The sequence below is a fragment of the Mesoplodon bidens genome, assembly GCF_964165515.1.
Source record: "Mesoplodon bidens genome assembly, chromosome: 4".
NCBI lineage: Eukaryota > Metazoa > Chordata > Mammalia > Artiodactyla > Ziphiidae > Mesoplodon > Mesoplodon bidens.
Genome location: NC_138160.1, coordinates 139290776 through 139315097, shown reverse-complemented (window position 1 = coordinate 139315097; position 24322 = coordinate 139290776). Strand labels below are relative to the sequence as shown.

At 54.4% G+C, this 24322-nt stretch overlaps 1 protein-coding gene across 16 annotated transcripts in view; it reads right to left on the bottom strand.

Annotated features, from left to right (window-relative positions):
• The window catches only part of MYO9B (myosin IXB), an 88889-nt gene extending 64750 nt beyond the window's left edge, over positions 1–24139 (bottom strand). For all 16 annotated transcript variants that reach the window (XM_081231131.1, XM_081231141.1, XM_081231142.1 and 13 more), the window contains exons 1-2: positions 24052–24139; positions 5911–6818 (exon numbers count right to left, since the gene is read on the bottom strand). In XM_081231131.1, coding sequence (XP_081087257.1) covers positions 5911–6762 — 852 coding nt within the window. In that variant the 5' untranslated portion in view covers positions 6763–6818; positions 24052–24139. The remainder of the gene's footprint in view (positions 1–5910; positions 6819–24051) is intronic.
• Between the last annotated feature and the right edge of the window lie 183 nt (positions 24140–24322).

Here is a 24322-nt window from a genome sequence, read left to right as displayed (position 1 = left end):
GAGGGGGGTCAGGACTGAGGAGAAAACTCAGCTGCAGAGTCAGCCATACAAAGGATTGAAATCCTGAGAAAACTGGTGAGAGGTAAAAAAAAATGTGGTCTTATCCATACAGTGGACTATTAGCCAGAAGAAGGAATGAAGCATTGACACACGCTACAGTGTGCATAAACCTGGAAAAAAACCAAGCTGAGCGCCAGGAGCCAGACACAAAAGCCCACATCTTGTGTGATCCCATGAAATGTCCAGAACAGGCAAACCCACAGAGGCAGAAAGCAGATCAGTGGTTGTCAGGGGCTGGGGGAGGGGCAACAGGGAGTGACTGCTAATGGGGTCTCCTTCTGGGGGTGATGGAAATGTTCTAGTACTAGATAGAGGTGAAGGTTGCACAACATTGTGAATCTGCTAAAAAATACTGAATTGTTCATTCGAAATGGGTGAATTATACCTCAACAAAGCTCTTAAACAGAAAACCTAACCGCAGAGGCACACCCCTGGTTCTGGAACTTTGTGTCACACCGGTTGAGTGGCTTTGCCCGTGTGTCCCCAGTGATGGGCAGAGACTGGCCCATCCTCACCCTGTGGGAGGGAAAGACATGTTCTGGGCAGGTGTCCCTGCGGGTAAAGGTCAAGGTGAACGATGGCATGTTGGTTCAGGGTGACCTGCTCAGGTAGGCCGGCCAGTGCTGACAGAGGGTAGTGGGAACAGACCCAGTGGCCTGAGGGGTGGGCGGAGACTGGGGGAGTCTGTGGTCATGTGACACTGGGTCTGTGGGGCCCTCAGTGGGGACTGGTGCTCAGGACCAAGGCCGGCACACATCCCAGTCCCAGGACAGGCTCCTTCAGGGCCCCCGAGGTGGGTCAGGGGCAGCAGAGAGCTCCAGGACACCCTCGGTCCCACGCCTTGCTGTCCTGGTCACCAGCCTCCTGTGGGTATGCCAGGCAGCTTGGGGTGCCACCATCTCCCAGCCTTCTCTCTCTGCGTGGGTCAGGCCACAGTAGCTACAGGGAGGTCCCGAAACCTCGGCCTCTGGCCGCTTGGGAAAATGGCCCAGCCAGCAAGGATCCTCGTTTCATTTCTGCTTTCGAAATTAAAACCCTGTGCGCGTTGGCAAATGTCAGTGGCGTGTGTTACAGTTCAGGAAGGACAAAGAGAACCCTGGCCTGAGCATCCTCCACCCTCAGCCCTGATGCCGAGGCAGGGGGGGCACGTCCTGGGTGGGCTTTGTGGCCAGCCCGGTGGCTGATGCCGGGGCAGCTGCACCCCAATGTCGCCAGGTTCTCCGAGGGCGCCCGGCCTGGGTAACGGACCCCAGACTGCACTGCCCTGGACCTTCAGTATTTCTGACCTAAGGCAACACTCCTGCACAAACGTCGCGTTTCTGGGGGCGGTTCAGGTTGGCCGAGTGACATTGTGTGAAACAGTGACAGTAACAGTTAACTGCAGCGGGCGGCCAGATCAGCTGATTGGAACCGGCTTTCCACAGTGCCGTCTTCCTGTTTTCTGGTCAGAATTGCACAGCAAGTTGGCAACCCCTGCGTGGGGGGGCGCCCGGCGACACCCAAACCTCAAAACAACTCAACTTCTCCTTTCAGGGAGCTGAGAAAAAGTCCCGATAGGCTTCCTGCGGCCCCAGCCGAGCTGAGAGAGGAAACCTTTCACAAAGGTGCAGAGGGGTACCGTGAACTTAGGCTCAGGCTGGGTTCTGACGGTGGTCTGGCTGTGGCTGCCTGCAGTGTGGCCTGGGGTACCCAGACTGTACTGGGTCGGCTTGTGTCCCTCAAAAAGATATGTCCAAGTCCTGATCTCTGGAACCTGTGAGTGGGAACTTCTTTGGAAATAGGGTCTTTGCAGATGCAATTAAAGTAAGGATCTTGAGGTGAGATCATCTTGGATTTAGGGTAGGCCCTAAATCCAATGACAGTGTTCTTGTAAGAGAAAGGAGATTCGAGATACAGAGGCAGACGGGGAGAAGGCCATATGGACACAGAGACAGAGCCTGGAGTGATGAGGCCACAAGCCAAGGAATGCCAAAGGGTTGCTGGCAGCCACCAGAAACCAGGAGAGAGACACGGGATGGATTCTCCATCGGAGCCTCCAGAAGGAGCCAGCCCTGCCTACAGCTTGATTTCAGACTCTGGCCCCCAGAACTGTGAGAGAATAAATTCCTGTTGTTTTAAGCCCTCCACCTCCATCCTCTCCCATTTATAGTACTCTGTGATGGCAGCCCCAGGACATTTGCACACCCGTACACCTCTCTGGGGCTCTGTTTTCTCATCTTTAAAATGAGCAGAGCTGTTGTGAGTCCTCAGAGAGATGATGGATGAAGACTGTGGCACCCAAAGCCTGACACACAGTGGGCCCGAAGGCATGGTAGCTAATTATTCCTGTTATTAGAAAGTAACTCTCAAGTTAGCTCGAAATGGTTGGGACTTACTTATGGACAATCTCTAAACCATCAACACTTGAAAGAAACGGTGACTGGGTCTTGTGGGATTACAAGCTGTGACTAAGGCAGCTGTTCTCACCCAGCGGAGATTCTGCTCCCAGGGGACACTTGGTGACGTCTGGGGACATTTTTCGGTTGTTGCCACTGGGGCAAGGGGATGCTACTGGCATCGGGTGGGTGGAGGCCAGGGGTGCTGCTCAACATCCCACAGCATACATGATGGCCCCCAGCCCAGAGACTGACCTGGCCCCAGACGTCAGTGGTGCTCTGGCTGCAAAGCCTGGCTCTAAACTAAAACAACCTTCTCCCTTTTCCAAATGGTCGCCTCAGGAAGAACATTTATGGCTGTGACGTGGATCTGGCTCAAGCCTGTTTTGGAAGCTGGCATGGGCACCGCCCTCCAGCAGCTCCTAACCCCTGGGGAAATTTGGCCTTGCCGGCTCACACTGCGGAGGCTCGAGGGAGGCAGCTGGGCGAGGTCAGAGGCATCTGACTCACGGGGTGCAGACACCCACCACGGAGATGACTAACGGCCCTCGTAGAATGTGCCAGAATCCTTCGGGGCAACGGCAGGGGAGGAGCATGGAGGCCAGCAGGAGGACGGATGGGTCCCCAGGATCGCCAGTGGCGGCCCTTGGGGAAGAAGGCACAAGACACGTCCAGCTGTCACTCGGCAGGGGACTGCTGCGGCTGACTTGTGTCCCCCCGGCAAAAGGCTCATCTATATTGTCCTGACGCTGGAACCTGTGAACGTGGCCTGATATGGAAATGGGTCTTTGCTGACGTAATTAGTTAGGATGAGGTCATCTTGGATGGGGGCGGCCGCTGAAACCAATGATGACTGGTGTCTTTATAGGAAGAGAAGGCAATGTGATGACAGAGGCTGGGATTGGAGCAACACAAGCCAAGGAGCGCCTGTCTGGAGCCCCCAGAAGTGGGAAGAGGCAAGAAAGCACCTGCCCCGAGAGCCTTCGAAGGGAGTGTGGCCCTGCCCACACCTAGACTTCAGACTTCAGGCCTCCAGAACTGTGAGAGAGAGTAAATTCCTCTCTTTGACGCCACCCAGTCTGTGGTACTTTGTTAGGGCAGCGCCAGGAACCTCATCCCGGTGCCCCGGATGGTCCTCAGCTAGAAAAGGAAGCTGCATCGCGGGGCCAAACCTGCCTCCTCGCTGTGTCGCACTGAAACCTTGGGGCTCGGCATCTGCATCAAACCTTGTCACACCCACCCGCCTGCCTGGTTCTGTGAGGGGTGAAGGGCCCACTTGGCAAAATGCCCCACTTGGTAAATGTTGGGTGTGTCCTCTTGTTCCTGTCCCCGAGTTCTAAAGTCACTCAGTGCCTGCATTGTTTTATTCCGTCCTAGAGCACCTGTTATGGGCCCCGGCCATTGCTGGGAGGACAGCGGGGCCATTGGTGGTTTCATGGCAGCTGAGTTCCAGAGCTGGGATGGAGCCAGATTGAACCTGGGACACCCTCCGTAGCTCCCGTATCACACAGTGCCCACCCCGTGATCCTGCAAGGCCCTGAATGATCTTCTGTCACCTCCCTGTCCCCATCGCCTCCTGCTCTGCCCCTTGCTCACCCCACTCCGGCTCCTTCCCGTGCCCTCCAGGGCCCCTGGCTTTCTTCAACACGCCAGGCACGGTCCAGCCTCCCGGCTTTTTGCACCAGCCGTGTCCCCCTCCCAGACACCGCATCGCTCACCCCACTCGCTTCCGGGCCCGGCTCGGCATTACCTTCTCGCCTCCTGCCCCCTTACCCCTTCTTCCACGAGCCCGCCCACTGTTCTTATCGGCTCTTAGCTCACGCGCGAGGCTGCTGTTTCTCTCGCTGCCTGCCTCCTTGTCACCAGGCGGCAGCTCCCTGTGGGCAGGCCTCTGTGTCGATTTTGGCCACTGCATAGCCCAGTGCCAAGAACGGTGCCTGAACGCGGAATATTTGCAGAATGAATGGACGATTAGAGGACGGAACGCATGCAGGGTACACAGCACTGAAGAGAAAAGCGTCCGTTCTGTGGCCAGATCACTAGGTAGTCTTTGAAATGCTTGCGCAAAAAATGACAATGAATCTTTACGTTACACGTATAGGAGAAGACAGATATAGGCCATGCGTGCTGGCATGGGGCCAGGCTGTACAGCCCCAGCTAATTTCTTGCTCATGATCTCAGAGATTGGCAGGCGGACTCTCAACCACTGCACCACCAGGGAAGCCCTCACCAACTGTTAACAAATACAACATGTTAATAATGACAGGGGGAAGAGCACAAGTGGCAGGAGAATACAGAAACTCTCTGTACTGTCTGTTCAGTATTGCTATAAGCCTAAAACTGCTCAAAGAAATAGAGTGATTTATGTCATTATATTTAATAAAATTTAACTATTTAAGTTACATAATTAAAATCATTTAATCACTGCAAAATCTTATTAAAAGCAGAAAGAAAGCAAGCAGTCTTAGACCCCTAGACCCCAAACCCAGAGGCGCACACCCCAGGCCCATACGCGGCCCTGGCCCTCACCAGGTGACGACGGTTAAGTTACGTTCTGAGACGTGGATGCATCTTGTCCCAAGACCCTGAGAGTGAGTGATCACTGTGATCACTTCCACTGCCCCCATATCCAGAAGGCTCACCCACAGTGACACATCCGTGACTCCTGTGGGGTCTGGCCATTGGGAACACTGGAGAGGGTGCAGGAAGCTGGGGCATCTCCTCCCCCACTGACTCTTTGGCACTGCCAAGCAGCCCCTCCTCTAGCCCGTCCCCAGCCCCCAGGTCTGAACTCACCTTGCTGGCTTCCTTCTACCCCATGGTCCCACTCCCTGCCAGAAACACCCCGCCATGAACTATTCAGTTTGGACACGCCATCCTTTTCTTTCTGGGACCCGGAGTGCAGACTGCCGCCCCTCCAGACATTGGGAGTACATTAAGAAGACAACAAGGCATTGATCAGGCCTTGTTATTTTCTCTATTCTGATGCTTTGACACCTGGGGCCTGGCTGACCCTGGAGGGACTGCCCCCGCCAGGGCTGGCCGAGTCCTAGAGAGAGCAAAGGACTCTCCTACAAACACGCCTTCCAAATACAAACCAACCATTTCAGAGCCTACACCCGCCCCCCACCATTATCACGTTCTCACACTCAGGGCTACTCTCTCCCTGCCCTGATTACCCCAGGGCCAAGTACCAGACAACCAGGGCAGCCTTTATGCTCCCAAACTCTGAAGCTATTCAAACTAGCCACCCTAAGGCTGCTTACCCTGCCTCACCGAACCCTTCCCGTGAAAACCACAACAGACTCCTGCCTACACCCTCCCCGGCTCCTGCCGCCTCCCTGTGTGGCCCTGCAGGGAATGCCAAGCCTCCTGTTTCTGGAAAACGTGAGTATAACTGTTTCCTCCATGGCCGTTATCTGAACGATAACCAAACCCACGTGTTAAGGCCCCTCCGCCGAGCGGTCCCGCTCACCTCCAGCACCGGACCAGCACCGAGGATGGTCCTCTCGACGCCGCTGGCGTAGCCCTTCTGGCTCAGGGCGGTGAGGCAGTGGATCAGGAAGTTGGTGCTCTGTGTCTTGCCGGAGCCGCTCTCGCCTGAGATGACGATGCACTGGTTGACGTGCTTCCGGAGCATGGCGTAGTAGGCGACGTCGGCCAGCGCGAACACGTGCGGCTCCAGCTTGCCCAGCTGCTGGTTCTCGTACATCTTCACGTACTTGGGGTTGTAGATGGGGAGGAACTTGAAGGGGTTGACGGCCACGAGGATGCTCCCGGCATACGTGTAGATCTTCTGCTGTAGGAAGCGGTGTTTGAGGTTCTTCAGGAGGTTCTCCTCGGTCAGTTCAGGGAGGTTGCACAGGTCATCAAAGTCCGCCTGTGGCCGGGGCAGGAGGCCACGCTCCACCAGGCGCCGGGTGGCCGTGGCCTGGGACACGAGCTGCATGTGCACGTACTTGATGGTCCCGTCTGCGTTGCGCTCCTGCAGCAGGAAGTAGTAGCCGTCCTCCTGGGGGTGCTCGTCCTGTGCCCGCCGTGGCCACAGCAGCACACGGTGCACAGGCGAGTCGTTGGCATCCAGCACCCACTCCTCCCCACCCGTCTCCTTGACCTCCACCAGCACGTAGCGCTTGCTGCCATCCAGCTGCAGGCTGGTGATGGCGTCCTGGATGACGTCGGACGTGGTGCTGTCCTTGGTGGCTGTCACGCGGCACGAGGCCTGGCACGGGGTCTGGCTCTCGCTGGTGGCCAGCTGCGGGTAGATGTGCAGGTGGTAGGCCGCCTGCCCCGGGTGGCCGGAGCTGCCCGCCTCTTTCACACTCATCCTGCCGGCAGCCTGGCCTCAGCATGCCTCCCGGGCTCGGGGCGCGCCTCCTGGAGCTGGAAGGGAGGGGGGTGGCAAAATCAGAAGGGCGAAGGTCGGGGTGGGGGGTCACTGACATTCACCTCTGGACAGACAGCCTCAGACCCATGGCCTGAAGTTGTGGGCTCTCCTGAAAAGCCAGAAGGGCCGAAGAGCCTTATCTGTCCTTAAACGTGACACTCACCTAAGGTTTGTGGCTCCTGCAGAGAGACATCACCAGGCCCCTCCTGCCAAGATCAAACCCTTCCCCTGGAGTTTGCTTCATCCCAGGCCCCGTCCCTCCCCACCAGCCTCTCAACCCTCAAGTCCAATGGCCACAACCATCTCAGAGCTCAGCCCTTCCTGGACTCTCCTCTCTGACAAAACCTCCCCTGGCAGATCCCTAAGTGGATGAAGACGCGGCCCCATGGGCCTTGGTTATGTCCCCAAAACACATGAGGAAGGTTGCGAGAGGAAGGTTGGGATGAGCAAGACTGAACCTGCCCCAAAACTCAGGGACCTTGAAACCCCCGGGTACCTGAAACCCTACTGAGAAGGATGAAGTCAGGGAGGGCCCCCAAAAACTCGCTCGAGAGAACTGCTCAGAGTGCATTTGCTTCCAGAACCCACAACCCCATTCCAATCATGACAAGAACATCAGCCCCAAATTGGGGGCATCCTGTGGGACGCCTGGCAGTCCTCCCCAAGACTGTGAAGGTCATGAGCAACAAGGAAAGACCAAGGAGTCATTCCAGGCAGAGGAAACTGGGGAGACATGATGACTTAATGTAATAGGGTTCCCTGGACAAAATGCATTTGTTCCTAAAGACATTTCGGGAAAGAGAGAAAAGGCAGCCAATGCTGGCAACAGCTCATTTTGTGTCTTGGAGCAAAAGGCAGAAAGGCAGTGTGGGTCACGAGGGGGCCCACTGTGTGCCACCCAAGCGTGGCTGAAGATACAAAGATGAACCAGACCTTGGCTCAAAGCCCAGTGGGAGAAGCTAATATGCAAACAAATATGAGAGAATATCAACCATGAGCGTGAGAAGTTACTGTTCCCAAGAGCCAGAGAAGGCTTTAGGGGAATGGTAACATCTAAGAGGGGTTCTGAGGGATGAAGAGGAGTTCACAACGAAGCTCTGCCCATTCATGTACATATTGTCCACAGCTGCCTTCGTTGTATCAGCATAAGTGAATAGTGACGACACAGATTAGTAACCTTAAGACCTGGAAAGTTGAACATACTTATTTCCCAGTCTTTTATAGAAACAGTATGCAGATCTCTGCCCTGGACAGAAGCATGACTCAGAGGCTGAGATGATCTGGGTTCTGGGAAACTGAGTCCCACAGCAGTGTTAGGAGGGTGGGGGGCGGGTGAGGCTGAACAAAACCAGACATTATGAAGCTGCTACAAACAGGTAGGTAGGTAGTGGCAACAGGTAGGAAGGTTGGGGGAGATGGGAGTATTTAATTTTCTAAACTTTCCTCCAAATTATTAAGTAACTTTGGTATATTTCCTTCCAGTTTAATAGATGTTACATGTTTTAATAAAACCTGAATTGCTCTTACTGTGGTATGTTGGTACAGATGAACATTTCTCCGTGCCATGAAATACGCTTTGAAACATGATTTCTGAGTCCTTGGACGCACATCTTCGTGTCCATGTCTGAGCATTTCCTTGGGATCAGTTCACTCATGTAGAATTAGCAGATAAATGGATGTGAACACTGGTAAGTGTCTTTATTCAAAAAGCCACAGTATCCTGCAGAAAAATTCTATGAAACGGTGGGGCTCATCTACTCTGGAAACACTCTGGCAGTTTCTTTAAAAGATAATTATACGCCTAGCATGTGACCCACTCCTAGGACTTAAGAGAAATGAAGCAGATGTTCATACAGAGATTGTACATGAATGTTCTTTTTTTCTAAAATTAATTAACTTATGGCTGCGTTGGGTCTTTGTTGCTGCACGCGGGCTTTCTCTAGTTGCGGTGAGCGGGGGCTACTCTTCGTTGCAGTGCGCGGGCTTCTCACTGTGGTGGCTTCTCTTGTTGTGGAGCACGGGCTCTAGGCGCATGGGCTTCAGTAGTTGTGGCTCACGGGCTCTAGAGTGCAGGCTCAGCAGTTATGGTGCACAGGCTTAGTTGCTCTGCGGCACCTGGGATCTTCCTGGACCAGGGCTTGAACCTGAGTCCCCTGCATTGGCAGGCAGATTCTTAACCACTGCACCACCAGGGAAGTCCCTACATGAATGTTCTTAATGGCATTGTTTTTAAAAGTCCCAGACTAGAAACAACCTGAACGTACACAAACCGGTGAATGGATGAATAAACCAGCCATACGATGGAACATGACTCAGCTGTGAGAAGGGACACAACCCAAACCTCATAACAGCATGGAACAACATGGAACAATCTCAGAATCTGTGTGCTGAGTGAAAGACAGAAGATGAAAAAGAGTACCTATAGACCCAGCAATTCCACTCCTAGGTATGGACCCAAAAGACTTAAAGACAGGGATTCAAACAGATACTTGGACACACACGTTCACAGCAACCCTATTCACAATAGCCAAAAGGTGGAAACAACCCAAATTTCCATCAGCTGATGAATGGATGAACAGAATGTGGTCCATCTACACAATGGCATGTTACTGATTCATGCTACAATGTGGATGGACTCTGAAAACATTATGCTGAATGAAAGAAGACAGAGACCAAAGGCCACATGTTGTATGAGCCCATTTATATGAAATGTCCAGAACAGGCAAATCCATAGAAATAGAAAGTAGACCAGTGGTTCCCAGGGTCTGGGAAGTGAAGAGGCGGGGGAATGGGGAGAGACTCCTGATGGACACAGGGTTTCCTTTTGGGGTGATGGAAAAGTTCTGGAGCTAGATAGAGGTGATGGTTGCAAAACATTACAAATATGCTAAATACCATTGAATTGTTCACTTTAAGTGGTTAATTTAATGTTATACAAATTTCATCTCAATAAAATTTTCAAGAGTACATATTATATGATTCCACATACAGGTGACCCTTGAACAACATGGGTTTGAACTCCGTGGGTTGACTTATACGCAGATTTTTTCACTAAATATGTACTTTAGTACTACATAATCTGGGGTTGGTTGAACCCCAGGATGGAGAGCCACAGATATGGAGAGCCAACTGTAAAGTTATACACGGATTTAAAAAAATTTTTTTTTAATATTTATTTATTTGGCTGCGACTGGTCTTAGCTGCAGCACACACGATCTTTTTTTTTTTTTTTTTTTTTTTTTTTTTTCCAATTGCAGCATGTGGGATCTCTTTTAGTTGCTGCACGCAGGCTCTTAGTTGGCAGGCAGGATCTAGTTCCCTGACCAGGGATTGATCCCGGGCCCCCTGCAATGGGAGCATGGAGTCTTAACCACTGGACCACCAGGGAAGTCCTTATACATGGATTTTTGACTGCGTGTGTATATGATGGTCAGCCTCCTCAACCCCTGTGTTGTTCCAAGGGTCAACTGTACGTAAATTTCTAAAACGTGTAAACTAATTAGAGACAGAAAACTGATCGCTGGCTCCTTGGAGGAGGGGGACGGGCGGGAGGACAAAGGGGTCAGGGAGATTTTTTGGGTGATGGATGTGCTCACTATCTTGATGGTGGTCGTGGGCTCCTGGGTGCTTGCATGTGTCACAACTCATCCAATCACACACTTCAAATAAGTGCTATTTATAGTGTATTGATTACACCCAATAAAGCTGTTTAAAACAAAGCATGTGGATTATGAAAGGACCCAATTCCCCAGGAGTACAACTTTAAAAAACCTCTTGCTTTCTTTTCAAAATGCCCAATCCTCGAGCCCAGCCACCGAGTTCCTCGGATGCCACTGCAAGGAAACGGCTGGGAATCTATGAACTTGTCTGTGTTCAGAGGTGCCAGGTGGTGCCGCTCACCTGACCGTCCCCCCAGAAACTATGAGAGCTAACTGCAGGATGTTCCTGGGCAGCCCCACAAGGCTGTGGAAGGTGGGTAGTTTATGCGCTTCCAAGCCTGGTGAGAGAGGCAGGAGCCCAAACTGTAGATCTGCACCTTAATCACGGCCACATGAACGCACGTGTGTGCTTGTGAACATACATGTACGAATGTGAGCACACGTGCAGACACGGACACGTGTGACTGAATACACACTCTCATACGACCGTGCTCACACACGCATGCACACAAACGTGGACACACAAGCACGAACAGAATTTCCTTTGAACACACCCACACTCACGTGCATGCACACACACACGCGCGTGCAGACCCAGGGCTTCAGGCAGAGCCTGAACTTCTGTGACACGCACTCGTGGAGACACGGCTCACAAGCGCTACAACTTCTGGGGGCACGTTCCAGCTCAAGGATCAGGGGCTTTGGATGGTCTCACGCCCAAGCTGCCTGAATGCAGGCGGCAGAAAGGTCACAGGGATGCGCCTGCTTTCTCCTCCCAGGGGACACCGAGCTGGGCTGAGTGAGAAGCCATCAGGGCCCAACCACGTGATCTTGCTCACGGGGCCTCTGTCACCTGCCCTGACAAGGGTCTGGTTGACGCTTGGACAGGCTGTGTGGCCCACTGAGCTGTGTGCTGCCGCACATCCTCCAGGGCTTGCTGATCATGAGGCACCCTTGGAGCCCACAGGGGACTTTTACAGCTCTGGGCCCCTTGGTGGGAGGAGCAGGGGACTCCATACTCTTGAGACTGGGGGCCATGGGGGCAGTCACAGGTTCAGCCAATGCACACCCCACCCCCAGGCCAGGAGGAAGTACTAACAGATAAGCCTTACTCAAGGGGCCTGCTGACTGCTGGAGCTGCACGGAATGGGCCGGCCAAAGAGGAGGGGTGGGGCAGGGTGGACACCAGCTGGGGGCCCTCACAGGAGTCCCCTCAGGGCCCACCTGACCCACCCTGCAGCAGCTGCCCCTCCAGCCATCATAGCCCACCCAGGCCCAACATCTGCATCCTGGGAAACTCCACCCCTGCACCTGCCTGTGGGGCCCTCCCCACGCCCAGCCAGCCTCACCTGGTCCTGCTCCCCAGGGAGCCTGCACTCTCCTCTCAGAGCAGCTCCCTTTTTCCCCTTCCCAGGGGAGGACTCTCCCACTGAAATAGCTCATGGGCCTGAAAACCGGTGACACTAGTAAATCCTTCTCCAGCCCAGGGTTGAGCTCCCTCCTGGCTTCCACGCAGCCTGGAGCCGGTCCTTCCTGCTCGCACCCGTCCCTCGGTCTGCTATGCCCCCATGCAGTAGAAACCACTGCTCCCCTCTCCAGAGATGCCACCAAGCTCCTGCCAATCATGCCTTTCCTGGTCCTGCTCACTTGCTCTGCAGCCGTGGGGACCAGCTGTCACCTGGACCTGCCCCTGGAGCCCATCCACTCTGTTGCACTCCCCCATCAGGGGCTAAGCTCGCGCCCACCCCACCTCCAGCCCCAAACACCCAGGGGGTTTGCTCCCTGCTCCTCCCACTGACCACATCCTGTCTGCTATCCCCAGAACAGCCTTCTCTTCTCACCAGGAGGTCAGGAGGGCCCCTGAGGGACCCCTGTCTCCATCCTCTGGGCCACTGCAGGGCAGCGCCTGGAAGCATTGGTCTAGGTGTGGGTGTCCCAACACAGAGCCCCTCGGGGACCCCCTCTGGCCAGCCCTCAGCCCCTGGCCATCAAGGCCCATATAGCACAGCCCCCCGCTGGTAGACTGGCTGTTGCAGGAAGCAGTTCTTGGACATACTCTGGCTGTTCCCCACCCAGCCAGGCCCAGGCTTGCAGGCCCCCTCCAGTCACGGAGAAGCTGCCCAAAGCCCTCAACCCACAGGGGGATGTCTGCTTCCCCCAGCCCGGGCTGCAGCCCCATGAGACACTGAGCAGGCCATCACCACGGGCCTGGCACCCTGCCCTCCCCTTCCCTCCCCTGCATCTCAGACGGGGGCCGGCCCCACACTGTTGCCTCCTTCCAGTGCCATCCATGTCCCCTGTCCTCGTCCTCAGGTTGGAATGCCCCTCGGGCCCCTCCACCAGATCCCAGGCAGCTCTGTTCCCAATGCGGATGTACCCTCTTAGACCCAGAGACTCCTCATTCTACAGGTGGCACCACTTGAACCTAAACAAGGGCTGATCTGATCCACTCTACATCCTCACTATGAAGGCCCCTGACCCCTTCTGCCGAAGTGACTTCCGGAGAGGCCCACCCAAGTGAGAGGTCTGCCTGGAGCAGCCTGAGAAGTGCTGCCTCAAAGCATCCTCACTGGCACCGAGGATCAATATTTTTCTCAACCCATGGCCATCAGTGGGCACAAAAGAGCATTTTGTCACTTATAATCCTCTGTCAGGCTGGGTTTTTTGAGAATTCACTGTATTCAGTAACGATTTTTCTGTTTCTGGAAGCTGTTCATGTCAGTTGCCCTTTTTTCCCCACTGAACCATGCCTACCTAGCTCATTGATTTGGAGGCGCTCTTTGTATAGGAACGGTATTAACTCTTTGCGACGTCTGATGAATCTAATTCATACAGATTTACTTTTGCATATGGTGCTTTTTGATACAAATACTACATTTCCCAGGCAGTCAGATCTGTGGGTCATTTCTTTCATGATGTCTATCGCACAATCCCCTCCTAGAGCTGATGAACATGGAACCACACTCTGTATTCCTCTCCCTCCCTGGACTTACTCTTTACATTTCAGTCTTTATCCATCTGGAAATTATACTGGAGGGTGTGAGAGTTTCCTAGGGCTGCTGTGACGGAGTACTATAAACCAGGTGGCTTAAAACAGGAGAAATGTACTGTCTTGCATTTCTGGATGAGTCCAAAATCAAGGTGTGGGCAGGGATGGCTCCTTCTGGAGGCTCTGAGGATGAAACCGCCCCATGACTCTCCTGGCTTCCGGTGACCCTTGGCTTGTAGGTGCATCACTCCGATTTCCTGGCCCAACATCACATGGAGGCCTTCTCTGTCTCTGTGTCCTCCCCTCTTCTTATAAAGACGCCAGTTATTGGATTCAGGATGAAGCCACCTTGAGATCTTTACATCCGCAGACACCTTATTTCTAATCAAGGTCACATTCTGAGGTTCCGGGTGGCATGAATTTTGGGGGACACCAGTCAACCTGGTACAGTGTGGGAAGTGCAAGGAGAATCTAGATGGTTTCCAAAGAGTGAAGCAATTGTTTTAATGCTTTTTATTAAAGAATCTGTCTCTCCCCAGACCAGGGAGGCTCCTTCGTTAAAAATCATACATTGTTATGTTACACACGCGGGTCTGCCTCTGGGCTGTTGATACGTGCGTGGTGCCACACTGTGATTACCACAGCTTCAGGAGATGTCCTTAAACAGTGACATCTCTCTTGGAGGAGCGCAGATGTTTTCTCTGGCTTCTAAGCACCCCTTCCTCACGGAGTCTTAACAGAGCCTGAGACCTGGAAGCCAGTCATGTTGTGGCTTAAGGTCCTTTCCACAAGTGGATGTGAAACCTGCACCCCAAGAATCCCCAGACTCTGTGTGCAATGAAAGGAAGCAGGTCTGGGACTGAGGAACTGGGGGCCCTGGGTCCCCAGGGGGGATAGCTCGGCGAAGTGGCAATTGCATGCTGCGGCCGTGTGTTGGGGGCAGCAGGTCCGGAAAACCCGTGTGTCTGTCTTTGAGCCAAACCGTCTCTTCAAATGCCCCGAAGTTAAAATGCCTGTTCTGCCTTCTGACTAATGCTCACGGAAGCACACGCAATGTGAACAGGAAGCAATACCCGTCCCTAAACTGACAGGATCCGTCTACCTGGAACTCATTGGAGAACTATGCCCTCATCACAAAATGGAAACCAATCTGGCAGACTATAAAATTCCTGTATGAAAGAGCCAAAAAGGTGGAAGGGAAATGCCCATCAAAGGATGAGTGGATATGGGACTTCCCTGCTGGTCCAGTGGTTAAGACTCCAAGCTCCCAATGCAGGGAGCCCAGGTTCGACCCCTGGTCAGGGAGCTAGATCCCACATGCATGCTGCAACTAAGAGTTCCCATGCCGCAACTAAGAGATCCCACATGCTGCAAAGAAGATCCTGCACGTGGCAACAAAGATCCTGAGTGCTGCCACTAAGACCCGGAGCAGCCAAAAAAAAAAAAAAAAAAAAAAAGGATGAGTGGATAAACAAAATATGGCCCACCCACCCAGTGGAATATTACTCAGCCATGAAAAGGAATGAAGTGCTGACACACCCTACAACGTGGATGAACCTCCAAAACATCCTGCTGAGTGAAAAAAGCCAGATACCAAGTATGATCCCATTGACATGAAACATCCAGAATAAGCAAAGCCACAGAGACAGAAGGCAGATTAGTGGTTGCCAGGGGCTGGGGGAGGGGGAATGGGAGAGACTGTTGATGGGGACAGGGTTTCCTTTTGGGGTGATGGAAATGTTCTGGAACTAGATAGAGGTGGTGGCTGCACATCACTGTGAATCTCAATGTTACTAATGGCCAATCTTTTGTGCACGATAAAATGAATTCCCGCTGAAAAACCTGAACGTTGAAAAATTAAAAAGGCTTTTGCAAACGCCATACTGGTGTCCTTTCAGCGCTTGGAGGGGATGTGAGCCTCAGTTCAGGGCCTTTCTCTCATGCTCTCAGAGAAAGGAGGCACAGGGAAGAAGGGGAGGCAATCAAATTTCGGCCCTCGGGGTGAGTGGACAAATGTGAATGAGCCGCGCGCAAGGCCCGGCCAAGGTCTCATGCGTGAAAAAGTGAGGTCTGTCGATCAGCTTGGCGAATGATTTGGAATTGACTGGAAAATAAGGAGGACAGCGGCCTCCAAAAAGTGTAGCATAGCCGCTTCGTTTATATAAGGCCATAATTTGAAGCCACATGTTTATTGGATGAAATCATCCTCAAGTTAAAAGGAGAAGGCCGGCGTTATAGCAGAATCAGTTAGGAAACACCATTTAGAAGTCAGCGTGTTTCCACTTTTCCATACGTGTTTCCTTGAGCCTGTTGGGATTTTTTAAGGAAATGATCACATTAAGTTATTGGAAAGATGGACATGCTGAGAAACAGCTACAAAAGACGTATGTTTCTCAGTCTTGGCAGCTCAGAGCTGGAGAACAGTTTAGGGTTTAGGTTGGGTGAGGGGGGGATGTGGCCACAGGCCACAGAACGTCCGGAGCCCCCAGAAGCTGGAAGGGGCAAGGAAGGGTCTCCCCCCGGAGTCTCTGGAGAGTCACGGCCCTGCTGATGCCTTGGTTTTGGACTTCTGGCCTCCAGAGCTGCAACGGAATCAATTTCTATTGTTTAAGCTACTCAGTTTGTGGTACCAATTTACGGCAGCCCCAGGACACCAATCCAGGGGTCTGGTGCAGAAGATACTGGATGCTCTGATTGAGGCTATGGTCAGGAACGGCCACCACCTCTCTTTTGCCTTACTTAAATATCCCCGGAGAAGCCCATCCCAAACACCCTCTCATGACTGTCCCTTACTTCCCTAATTCGTCCCCCTAGGCCTTCCAGTCTGGCCCAACCGGTCTGAGTCCTAGAGAAAGCTATTCCTCCAGGCAAGTGCTGGGGCAGCCTCGTCCATTCACCTGTCCCTGAGGCTGATCCCTCTCCTTCGGGTCTGCGGCTATGTCCCCAACGAGGCTGTCTTCTTTCAAAGTCTGTCCAGTCAACAAATGTTTCTCCACTGCCCACACCCCACCCCAGGCCAGTTCAGGCTGGCAGCAAAATAGAGTAAGAATGTGGCAGTATCTGGCCTTCAGGGAACTTGACAAATCAACCCACCAGAGAAGAGGCATTTCCAACAGCAATAGTGCTTTGGACAGGAAAAATGCAGTGTGTTCATGCAGCAGCTCTCAGCGGGGTGGGAATTGGGGCGGGCAATTCTGCCCTACCCCATGGGACAGTTGGCAATGGCTGGAGACATATTTGGTTGTCACCACTGGGGGGGGAGGGGAGGTACTTCTGGCATCTGGTGGGTGGAGGCCAGGGATGCTGCTCAACGCCCTACAATGTGCAGGACAGGCCCCCACAGCAGAGAATGATCTGGCCCTGGACGTCAGCAGTGCCGTCATGGGGACAGAAACTGACCAGAGCAGGGTGGTCACTTTGGATTAACCAGGAGGCAGGGAGGCGCTCAGAGGAGATAGCTGCCGAGGCCTGCGCAGTGAGACGGGATGGACGGGCTGAGCTTGGCGATGGCGGCTCAGGCGAGGGCGGTGAGCGCCATGGGCAGGGGCAGCTGGGGCTGGCCTCAGAACAAGGGGACCAGTGTGGCCGGCAGGAGGGGGAAGGGCCGAGGTCAGGAAGGTCAGATCCCACAGGGCCTTGTGAACATGGGAAGGAGTCCGGATTTGCATGCAAGTCTGATGGGGAACCCTGGCTAGTTGGAGACAGGGAGGACCGAGACATGAGTGACATCAGGAAGGGATCAGCCAAGCCTAGTGTGGCAAGCAGACCGGGGTGGGGGGCAGGTATTCGGCGGCTCCTGCAGGTGTGGGTTGGGGGGACTGATGGTGGTTTGGGTCAAGCCCATGGGACACAGGTAGGTTCCAGTTACAAGGGGAAGGCAGAGCCGCAAGGCCCTGTGGGGGGCTGGGCTCCGGGTCCTTCCCTGTTGACCGGTAGGCTCATAAAGACATAGAAAGTAGCCTGGGAAGTGGGTCTGGGCGGGCAGAGGAGAACCCTTTGGGACCCTTCTCTCCAATGACACGGTCCACCTGTCATCATGCCCTGGTGGAAAGCCACCTTGAGAACCTCATACAGGCAGAGCTGCGGTGACAACACACAAAAGCCCTGCCTGAGACCAGATTGAGCAGCTCCTGGAGAACAAGGGAACGCCGCTTGGCTTTTAAAGGCAGTTCAGATCCCCGGGTAGGGCTCTGGAGGCTGCTGTGCCAGCCCGGTCACCGGGGGCTGGGTGTGACTCTTCTCCTAGGGGACACCTGGCAATGCCTGGAGACAGTTTTGGTTGTGACAACTTGGGGGGCGGGTGCTACTGGCATCTGGTGGGTGGGGGCCAGGGACGCTACTCAACACCCTACAATGCACAGGACGGTCCCCTCCACAGAGCATGATCCAGCCCCAGACGTCACCAATGCCAAGGCTGAGAAAGCATGCTTTAAATGAATAAGAAAAATGTTTGCACACTTCAGGGTCTCCCCAGGGCCTCACAGGCACACAAGATGTTAGCATGATTCCAAGCCCATGTTCACCTGACTACACAATATTTAGAAGGAGGGGTCAAGAGAGGGAGCTGGGGGCTTCCCTGGTGGCGCAGTGGTTGAGAGTCCGCCTGCCGACACAGGGGACACGGGTTCGTGCCCCTGCCCGGGAGGATCCCACATGCCGCGGAGCGGCTGGGCCCGTGAGCCATGGCCGCTGAGCCTGCACGTCCGGAGCCTGTGCTCCACAGCAGGAGAGGCCACAACAGCGAGAGGCCCGCGTACCGCACAAAAAAAAAAAAAAAAAAAAAAAGAGAGGGAGCTGGCCTTGTGGGGTGACTGCCCCAGCTGTTGGGGCCTAGGGCCACCTGCCCCCGTTCAGGTCACTTTCTCCACTCCAGATACCCTGTTCCTTAGCTTCCCCACCTTCATCCTCTCCTCTCCCCGCTAAACCAGGGGGCAGATTCCCTTGAGACCACCAGGAGGAAAGGGACCAGCCCCTGAGGGTCTAAGGGCCAGCCTATGCTCTTACACTTTCTTTGTGTCATGCGTTCTGAAAAACAGCATCTCCGCGTGACAGCCAAGGACTCTTGGTGATCTTCCCAAGCAGTGGCCTTGGACCCTGGCATGCTTGCCAGGAAATGAAAGCCCCAGGTGCGCCCCCAGGATCTGAGAAGCAAAATCTCAAAGTCTCCTCTGGGCTCACCAGGTTCCGTCCACCCTCGAATGGGATGGAGAGGCTCTGAGAGATGAGTAGGAAGATCGTGGCAAAGCCCCGGGCGGTCCTGATGCTGACACGGTCCTGCTTTCGTTTGAGAGGAAGCAGCAGCAGCAGGAGCAGCGGCCTTGGAGGCACATGACCACGCCAGGGCTCTTGGGCCTTCCTCTTCCTCCGTTAGCCAGCTCAAGCCAGGCCCAGGCTCCTGTTCCAAGCTCGCTGGTGCCGGGTACTTCACGGCCCTCACAGGGCTGATAAACTGACTTCCGTGGACATGACTGCTGGCCGGACATCTGTGCTCTGAGCAGAGAGATGAGGGCTATTCCCGCTCCCTCAGTATCCCTGAGAGCCAAATCTGCACCTGGCTTGTTGACGCTTTTTGCGGAATGACTTTCAGATTTTCCAGAAACTTCTTTTGTCTCATCACCTGTGGCAGCAGCCGGTCCCAAAGTCACTTTGTTCCATGAATGGGTTGTTTTTGGACTCCCCTCTTGACCCTGGCAATACTGAGGACACGGACCCCCGTACACCCCAATTATAAACCTTGGCCGGCCCCTGGGCGGGCACACACTGCCTCCCAGGCCTGGCTCTAAACACACCCCTTGTAAAGTCCCATGAGGTCTGCTCCTCCCAAGTCCTGTTCTTGCCTCTCTATTGTCACCCCAAGTATAAGGATCTGTGCAAGGTCTGGAAAATTCCCTAACAGGGCACTTCCAAAGGTGACATGGCCAACCTGCCTATCTACCCTAAAATGTTAATTTAAATGAATGAGACAAAACTAAACGAACTTATTCTCTATAAGTACCATTATTTATTTAAAATTCCCTCACTAAATAAAAATGAAATCTGTCTCTTACCCAGTGTTACAGCCTGAATTGTGTGCCCGCCCCCTACCCCCCCCAATTCATTATGTTGAAGTCCTACTTCCCAGGACCTGAGACTGTGACTGTATTTGGAGACAGGGCCTTTAAAGAGGTGATTCATTCAAAAGGAGGTCATTAGGGTGGGCCCTGATCCAAAGGGACAATCGGACACGGACTCACACAGAAGTAAGGTGTAGACTCACACAGAGGTGAAGACTCAGGGAGAAGACAGCCATTGAGAAGCCAAGGAGGGAGGCCTGAATGCATCCTTCCCCCGTGGCCTTTGGAAGGAACCAACCCTGCCCACACCCTGATTTGGACTTCTGGCCCCCAGATCCATGAGACAATACATTTCTGTTGCTTAAGCCACCTAGCCTGTGGTACTTTGCTACAGCAGTCCCAGGAAACTTGCACACGCGGCAGTGACCGTCATGAAATGCTTGGAGCTGGCTTCCCTCTCGCACACACAACCCTAAGAAACGGGACAGAGCTGGGATGTAAACGAATGAGTCAGACCAGGACAGCTTATTCATTGCTCCGACTAAGCCACAGGCTGAACCCTTGAATCACTACTTTATTTATCATCGGGACTCGGGCTCAGAGTCTCAACGAGGAAATGACTAGAACCCAAACTCATCGGCTGAGTTTTTGAGACATGCCTAATCTCCAAGGCCCTTTCTGGGCCAACATGAAAAAAAGCAAAGAGGTGAAGTGATGGGCTCTGCACCTCGGCCGGCAGTGCGCTGGCTTGTCGGGGACCCGGCGGTGCTCAGACAGAGCCCTTTGTTCTGTCCCTCCGTCTCCGGGACGAGGGCAGAGAGAAGGGCCTGTCTTGCTCGGCGGGGAGGCCGAGCAGGGGCTGCCTGGCACAGTTGGTTGGGGATGCTGGGTGCACAAAGGGCTGGCGGATGGGGACTGGGGGGAGGGCAGCATCCAGAAGGAGTCAGACGGCCCCAGAATGTGCGGTTTCCTCCCCTGAAGTTAAAGCAGCAATGTCATGGCCGGGGAACAAGCAGAGGAGGACACATGAACAGCAAAACTTAGTCTGTGCTTGAGGACGGACTGGCGTCTGGAGCCAAGAGGGCAAATGGGAGAAGATAACATGGCTACAAGAGCCACAGTGATCTGGGGATACCTCCAAAGTAGCTCTTTGAGAGGAGAATCTGATACCTCTAATCTCGGAAGAAAAGCAACAATTTGTTCCGAGACAAGGACGGTTCCTGCAGAAATCCAGGTCAGTGGGAAGACAAAGAAGAGACAGACAATGGCATCTGCTGTGCCAGCGAGTGATGACGGCCCCAGCTCACCTCCTCTTCCTCCTCTTCCTCCTCTGCTGAACATTCTCGGGGCACGTTCTCTAACTCCCCCTCAGTCCATTCCCAGTGGTGTCTCCTTTTTATCAGGACTCCAGATTCAATTGCTGGCCTCTTTTCCCCACGCCTGCCCTTGGCAGCAATTTGCTGGGAGCCCAACAAACACCAAAGACCCACTGAGGCAATGGTGGGCCTGGAGCGGGAACCAGATTTTACTAAAGAGCAGTGCTCCTGTCCCCCAGGGGACACACGGCCATGTCTGGGGACATTTTTGGTTGTCACAACTTGGGGTGGGTGTGTACTATTGGCATCTCGTGTGTGAAGGCCAGGGATGCTGCTCGACATCCTATAATGCACGGGGTGGCCCCACAGCAAAGAATGACCCGGCCCCAGATGTCAATGGTGCTGCAGTTGAGAAACTGCTCTAGCAATTTGGTCTTCGCCAAAGTGAGGTTACTAATGACCCTTCGTACTTCTAGAAAGCACAGGGAGCCATCTCTGAAGTCGTCACCTGCCTGAGCCTAGTTTCTATACCGAGAAAATAGGAACTGCAATCCCCTTGCTGCTGGTTGGCAGAATAAAACAGTTGGGTATAAAAGCATCTATCACAGAAGATGCTCAATAAAGAGCTGCACATGGACGTGCTTATGTGGTTCCCTCTTCCCCACTTGGTTTAACACCTCTGTATCCTTCAAGGCTTGGCTTAGGGCCAGCCACCTCTCCTGAGGAAACTTGCTGGAATCCCCCATGCCCTGAAGCTTCTGCTGGTCGTTCCTGATTCTCTCCCCACAACTTCTTGTGCCACCTCTGTTGCTGCACTGACCAACTACTCTGAACTCCATTATTCCTGCTGGGGAGGGTGGCCCACTAGAATGTCCCTCCCCCAGGGCACAAGGGCTCATCTCTGCCCCTGGGACCCAGCCCACAGCATCTTGCATGATCAGCCCTTGCTTCACTGAACTCTGGGTCCACCCAAGACACACAACTTCAGGGAGACAAGGAAAGGGAAGCGGCAAGTTAACAAGCCTCTGTTGGGGATAGAAGATGGATCCTACAGTGAAACAGAATGGGGAGATTCCCAAGTCCCCACCTGCTTCACCAAGTCACAGGCCTGGACCTGAGGGAGGGTCTCACCCAGGGATTTCCAGCCAGAAGGATGCAGCTGAAACCCTGGGAACAGGTATGATGTACAAAAGCACATTTGGCACTGCAATTTCCCACGTGAAAGATAAGGAAGCAGTAAGATAACCATATTCGGATATAAACTGTAGGACAGAAAGCCCAACAAAAGTGGGATCACCGTGGTGGGGATTCACCTGTTGGGGGCTGCATAAAACTAGACAGGGCTGTGTGCTGGAGACACCAAGGTTGGGTTTCAAAAGTTGCAGAACACTGATTAGGCCAATCCATTCATTTTGCAAGTAAAGAAACAAAGAGACTTGACGGAGGTTAGGACCCCCAACACAAGACCCTCCAAGAGAGCCTGCCTGGCCACGCTCCTGGAGGAAGGAGACAACAGCAGGGCTGTGGAACCAGAAGATTCTGGTCCAGTTCATGGTTGGGGGGGGAAGAGGGGGAGGGGGGGTGTCCCAGCCAGGGCAGGCCCACACTCAGAACCTGCATGAGGCATGACTGTGGGCTGTAATCATGTGTTCTGGGGCAAGCGCGGCTGAGAGTCTCGCTTACGGAAGCTTCCATAAGGGCCAGAACATTCTGGAAGTGAACGGGGTGGTTATCTTTCTGTGGCCCTCTTTACATTCAAGCTATCCAGACTCGTGTCCTGAACGCACTATAAACCCAGGCTCCCTGGCCCTTCTAGCAGGTCCCAGACAAGGATCCCCAGGGTCGGGAAAGAAGAGAAATTAATGCTGATCAAAACGGTTTAGAGCAAGGCCCTCCCCAGAGCCAGGCCCATCAGACAACTTTCCAGCTGCCCATGTCACCTCCCACTGCTCCTGGATGCCTTAAGCGTTTGGAGACTCCAAGACCAGAACACACCTCAGAAGGTAGGAGCTGGGACCCTCCAACTGTAAGGCACAATGTCCCCACCAGCTCCCATCTCAGACAAAGAGGTGTGGGAGAGGTTTTCCCTGAAAGACTCCTGGTCTACAAGGCGCCTGCCTGCGGCTACCGTGCCTCTCCCAGGCTGAGCTCACAGCCACCGGGGGACAGATTTCCTGTATGTCGTTTTACCCATTTAAGTCCAAGGATGCAACTCGGAGGAGGTGGTGACAGCCTAGCACATGCGGCTGTGTGCGCACCCACCCCCGCCCCCTCTGAAACCCAGTTCCGGCCCCATAGCTGGGGTGGGGGGGGCCCAAGAGCTCCTTCCTTGCTCCCTAGAACCCCCAGGCACTAGCCAGTCCGCTCTTAGGAGGACAGTGTTGGGTTTTCAAGTCCTGAATACCGCCCAGAAGGCGCTGAAACTAGCCTGGGTCACCCAGCAGTTGGGGGTGAAGTCAGGGATAAGATGAATCAAGAGGGTAAGACGGGCCCCCAAATCTCCATGGTCTGCACCCCAGTGTCTGAACGGGGCCATTCTAGCCCTTTCCTTTCCTCCCCTCCTCCCCAGGCTCTCCCTGGACCAGACCTCACTTCTTGCCATGGCTTCTATCCCCCTTCTGCCTCCCCTCCCATCCCCCATTTCCCCTCTTACCAATTCGGCCGGCCACCGCACCAGTGGGTTCAGAGCCCCTCACATTTACTGAGCTCCCACTGAGTCCCAGGCGCTGCCCTCCCTCAGGCACCATTCCTCTACCTCTTCACCGTAGGCAGACGCCCCCAGGCCGTCCTGCACCGTTTCCCCCCAATCGCACCCCGGCTGTTCCCCCACCGGCCTTGCTCCTCTCAACCCCCAGCCTGGGCCTCTCAACCCCGCCTCCTTGCTTCTCCCCCTCCCAGCCCCGTTTCCTGCGACCCCCCAACTACCACTTAAGCCACGTCCTCTTCAGAGAAGCTGCTCAAAGCCACAAGATCTGCCTCCACACCCGCCCAAAAACTCCCTCACCGGGCCCATCACATCAACTTTCTCCTTCATCGTCCCGTTCTCACTCCGTCTCCTGCAAACTCTCCACGACCCCCAAGCTCGTTCCCGCCTCCTCGACCCCTGCTTTCGCGCCCCCCCCGACTAACCCTTAGCCCCGTCCCTCTACAAGGCAGCCCGCCGATGCGAGCTTCGAGATCAAACACTCGACCCGCGGCCGCCCGCCACTCACCTGGGCCTTGGCCGCCGCGCGCCGCCGGTCCCGGCCCGGGTCCCCGCCCGGCAGCCAGCCCGCTGCTCTTCGGGCGCTCCGCCCCACCGCGCCCGCCGCTCCCGCCGCTCCCCCGCGCGCTCCCGCTTCCGGGTTCCGGAGGGGCGGGTCCGGGGGCGTGGCGCCAGAGCGCCAAGGGGGCGGAGAAACACGAATCCTCGCCCATCACTTCCGACCCGGCCCCGTCACCGCCCCCTGCCGCTGCTGGGCGAAACCAAGTGTGAGGGGAGGA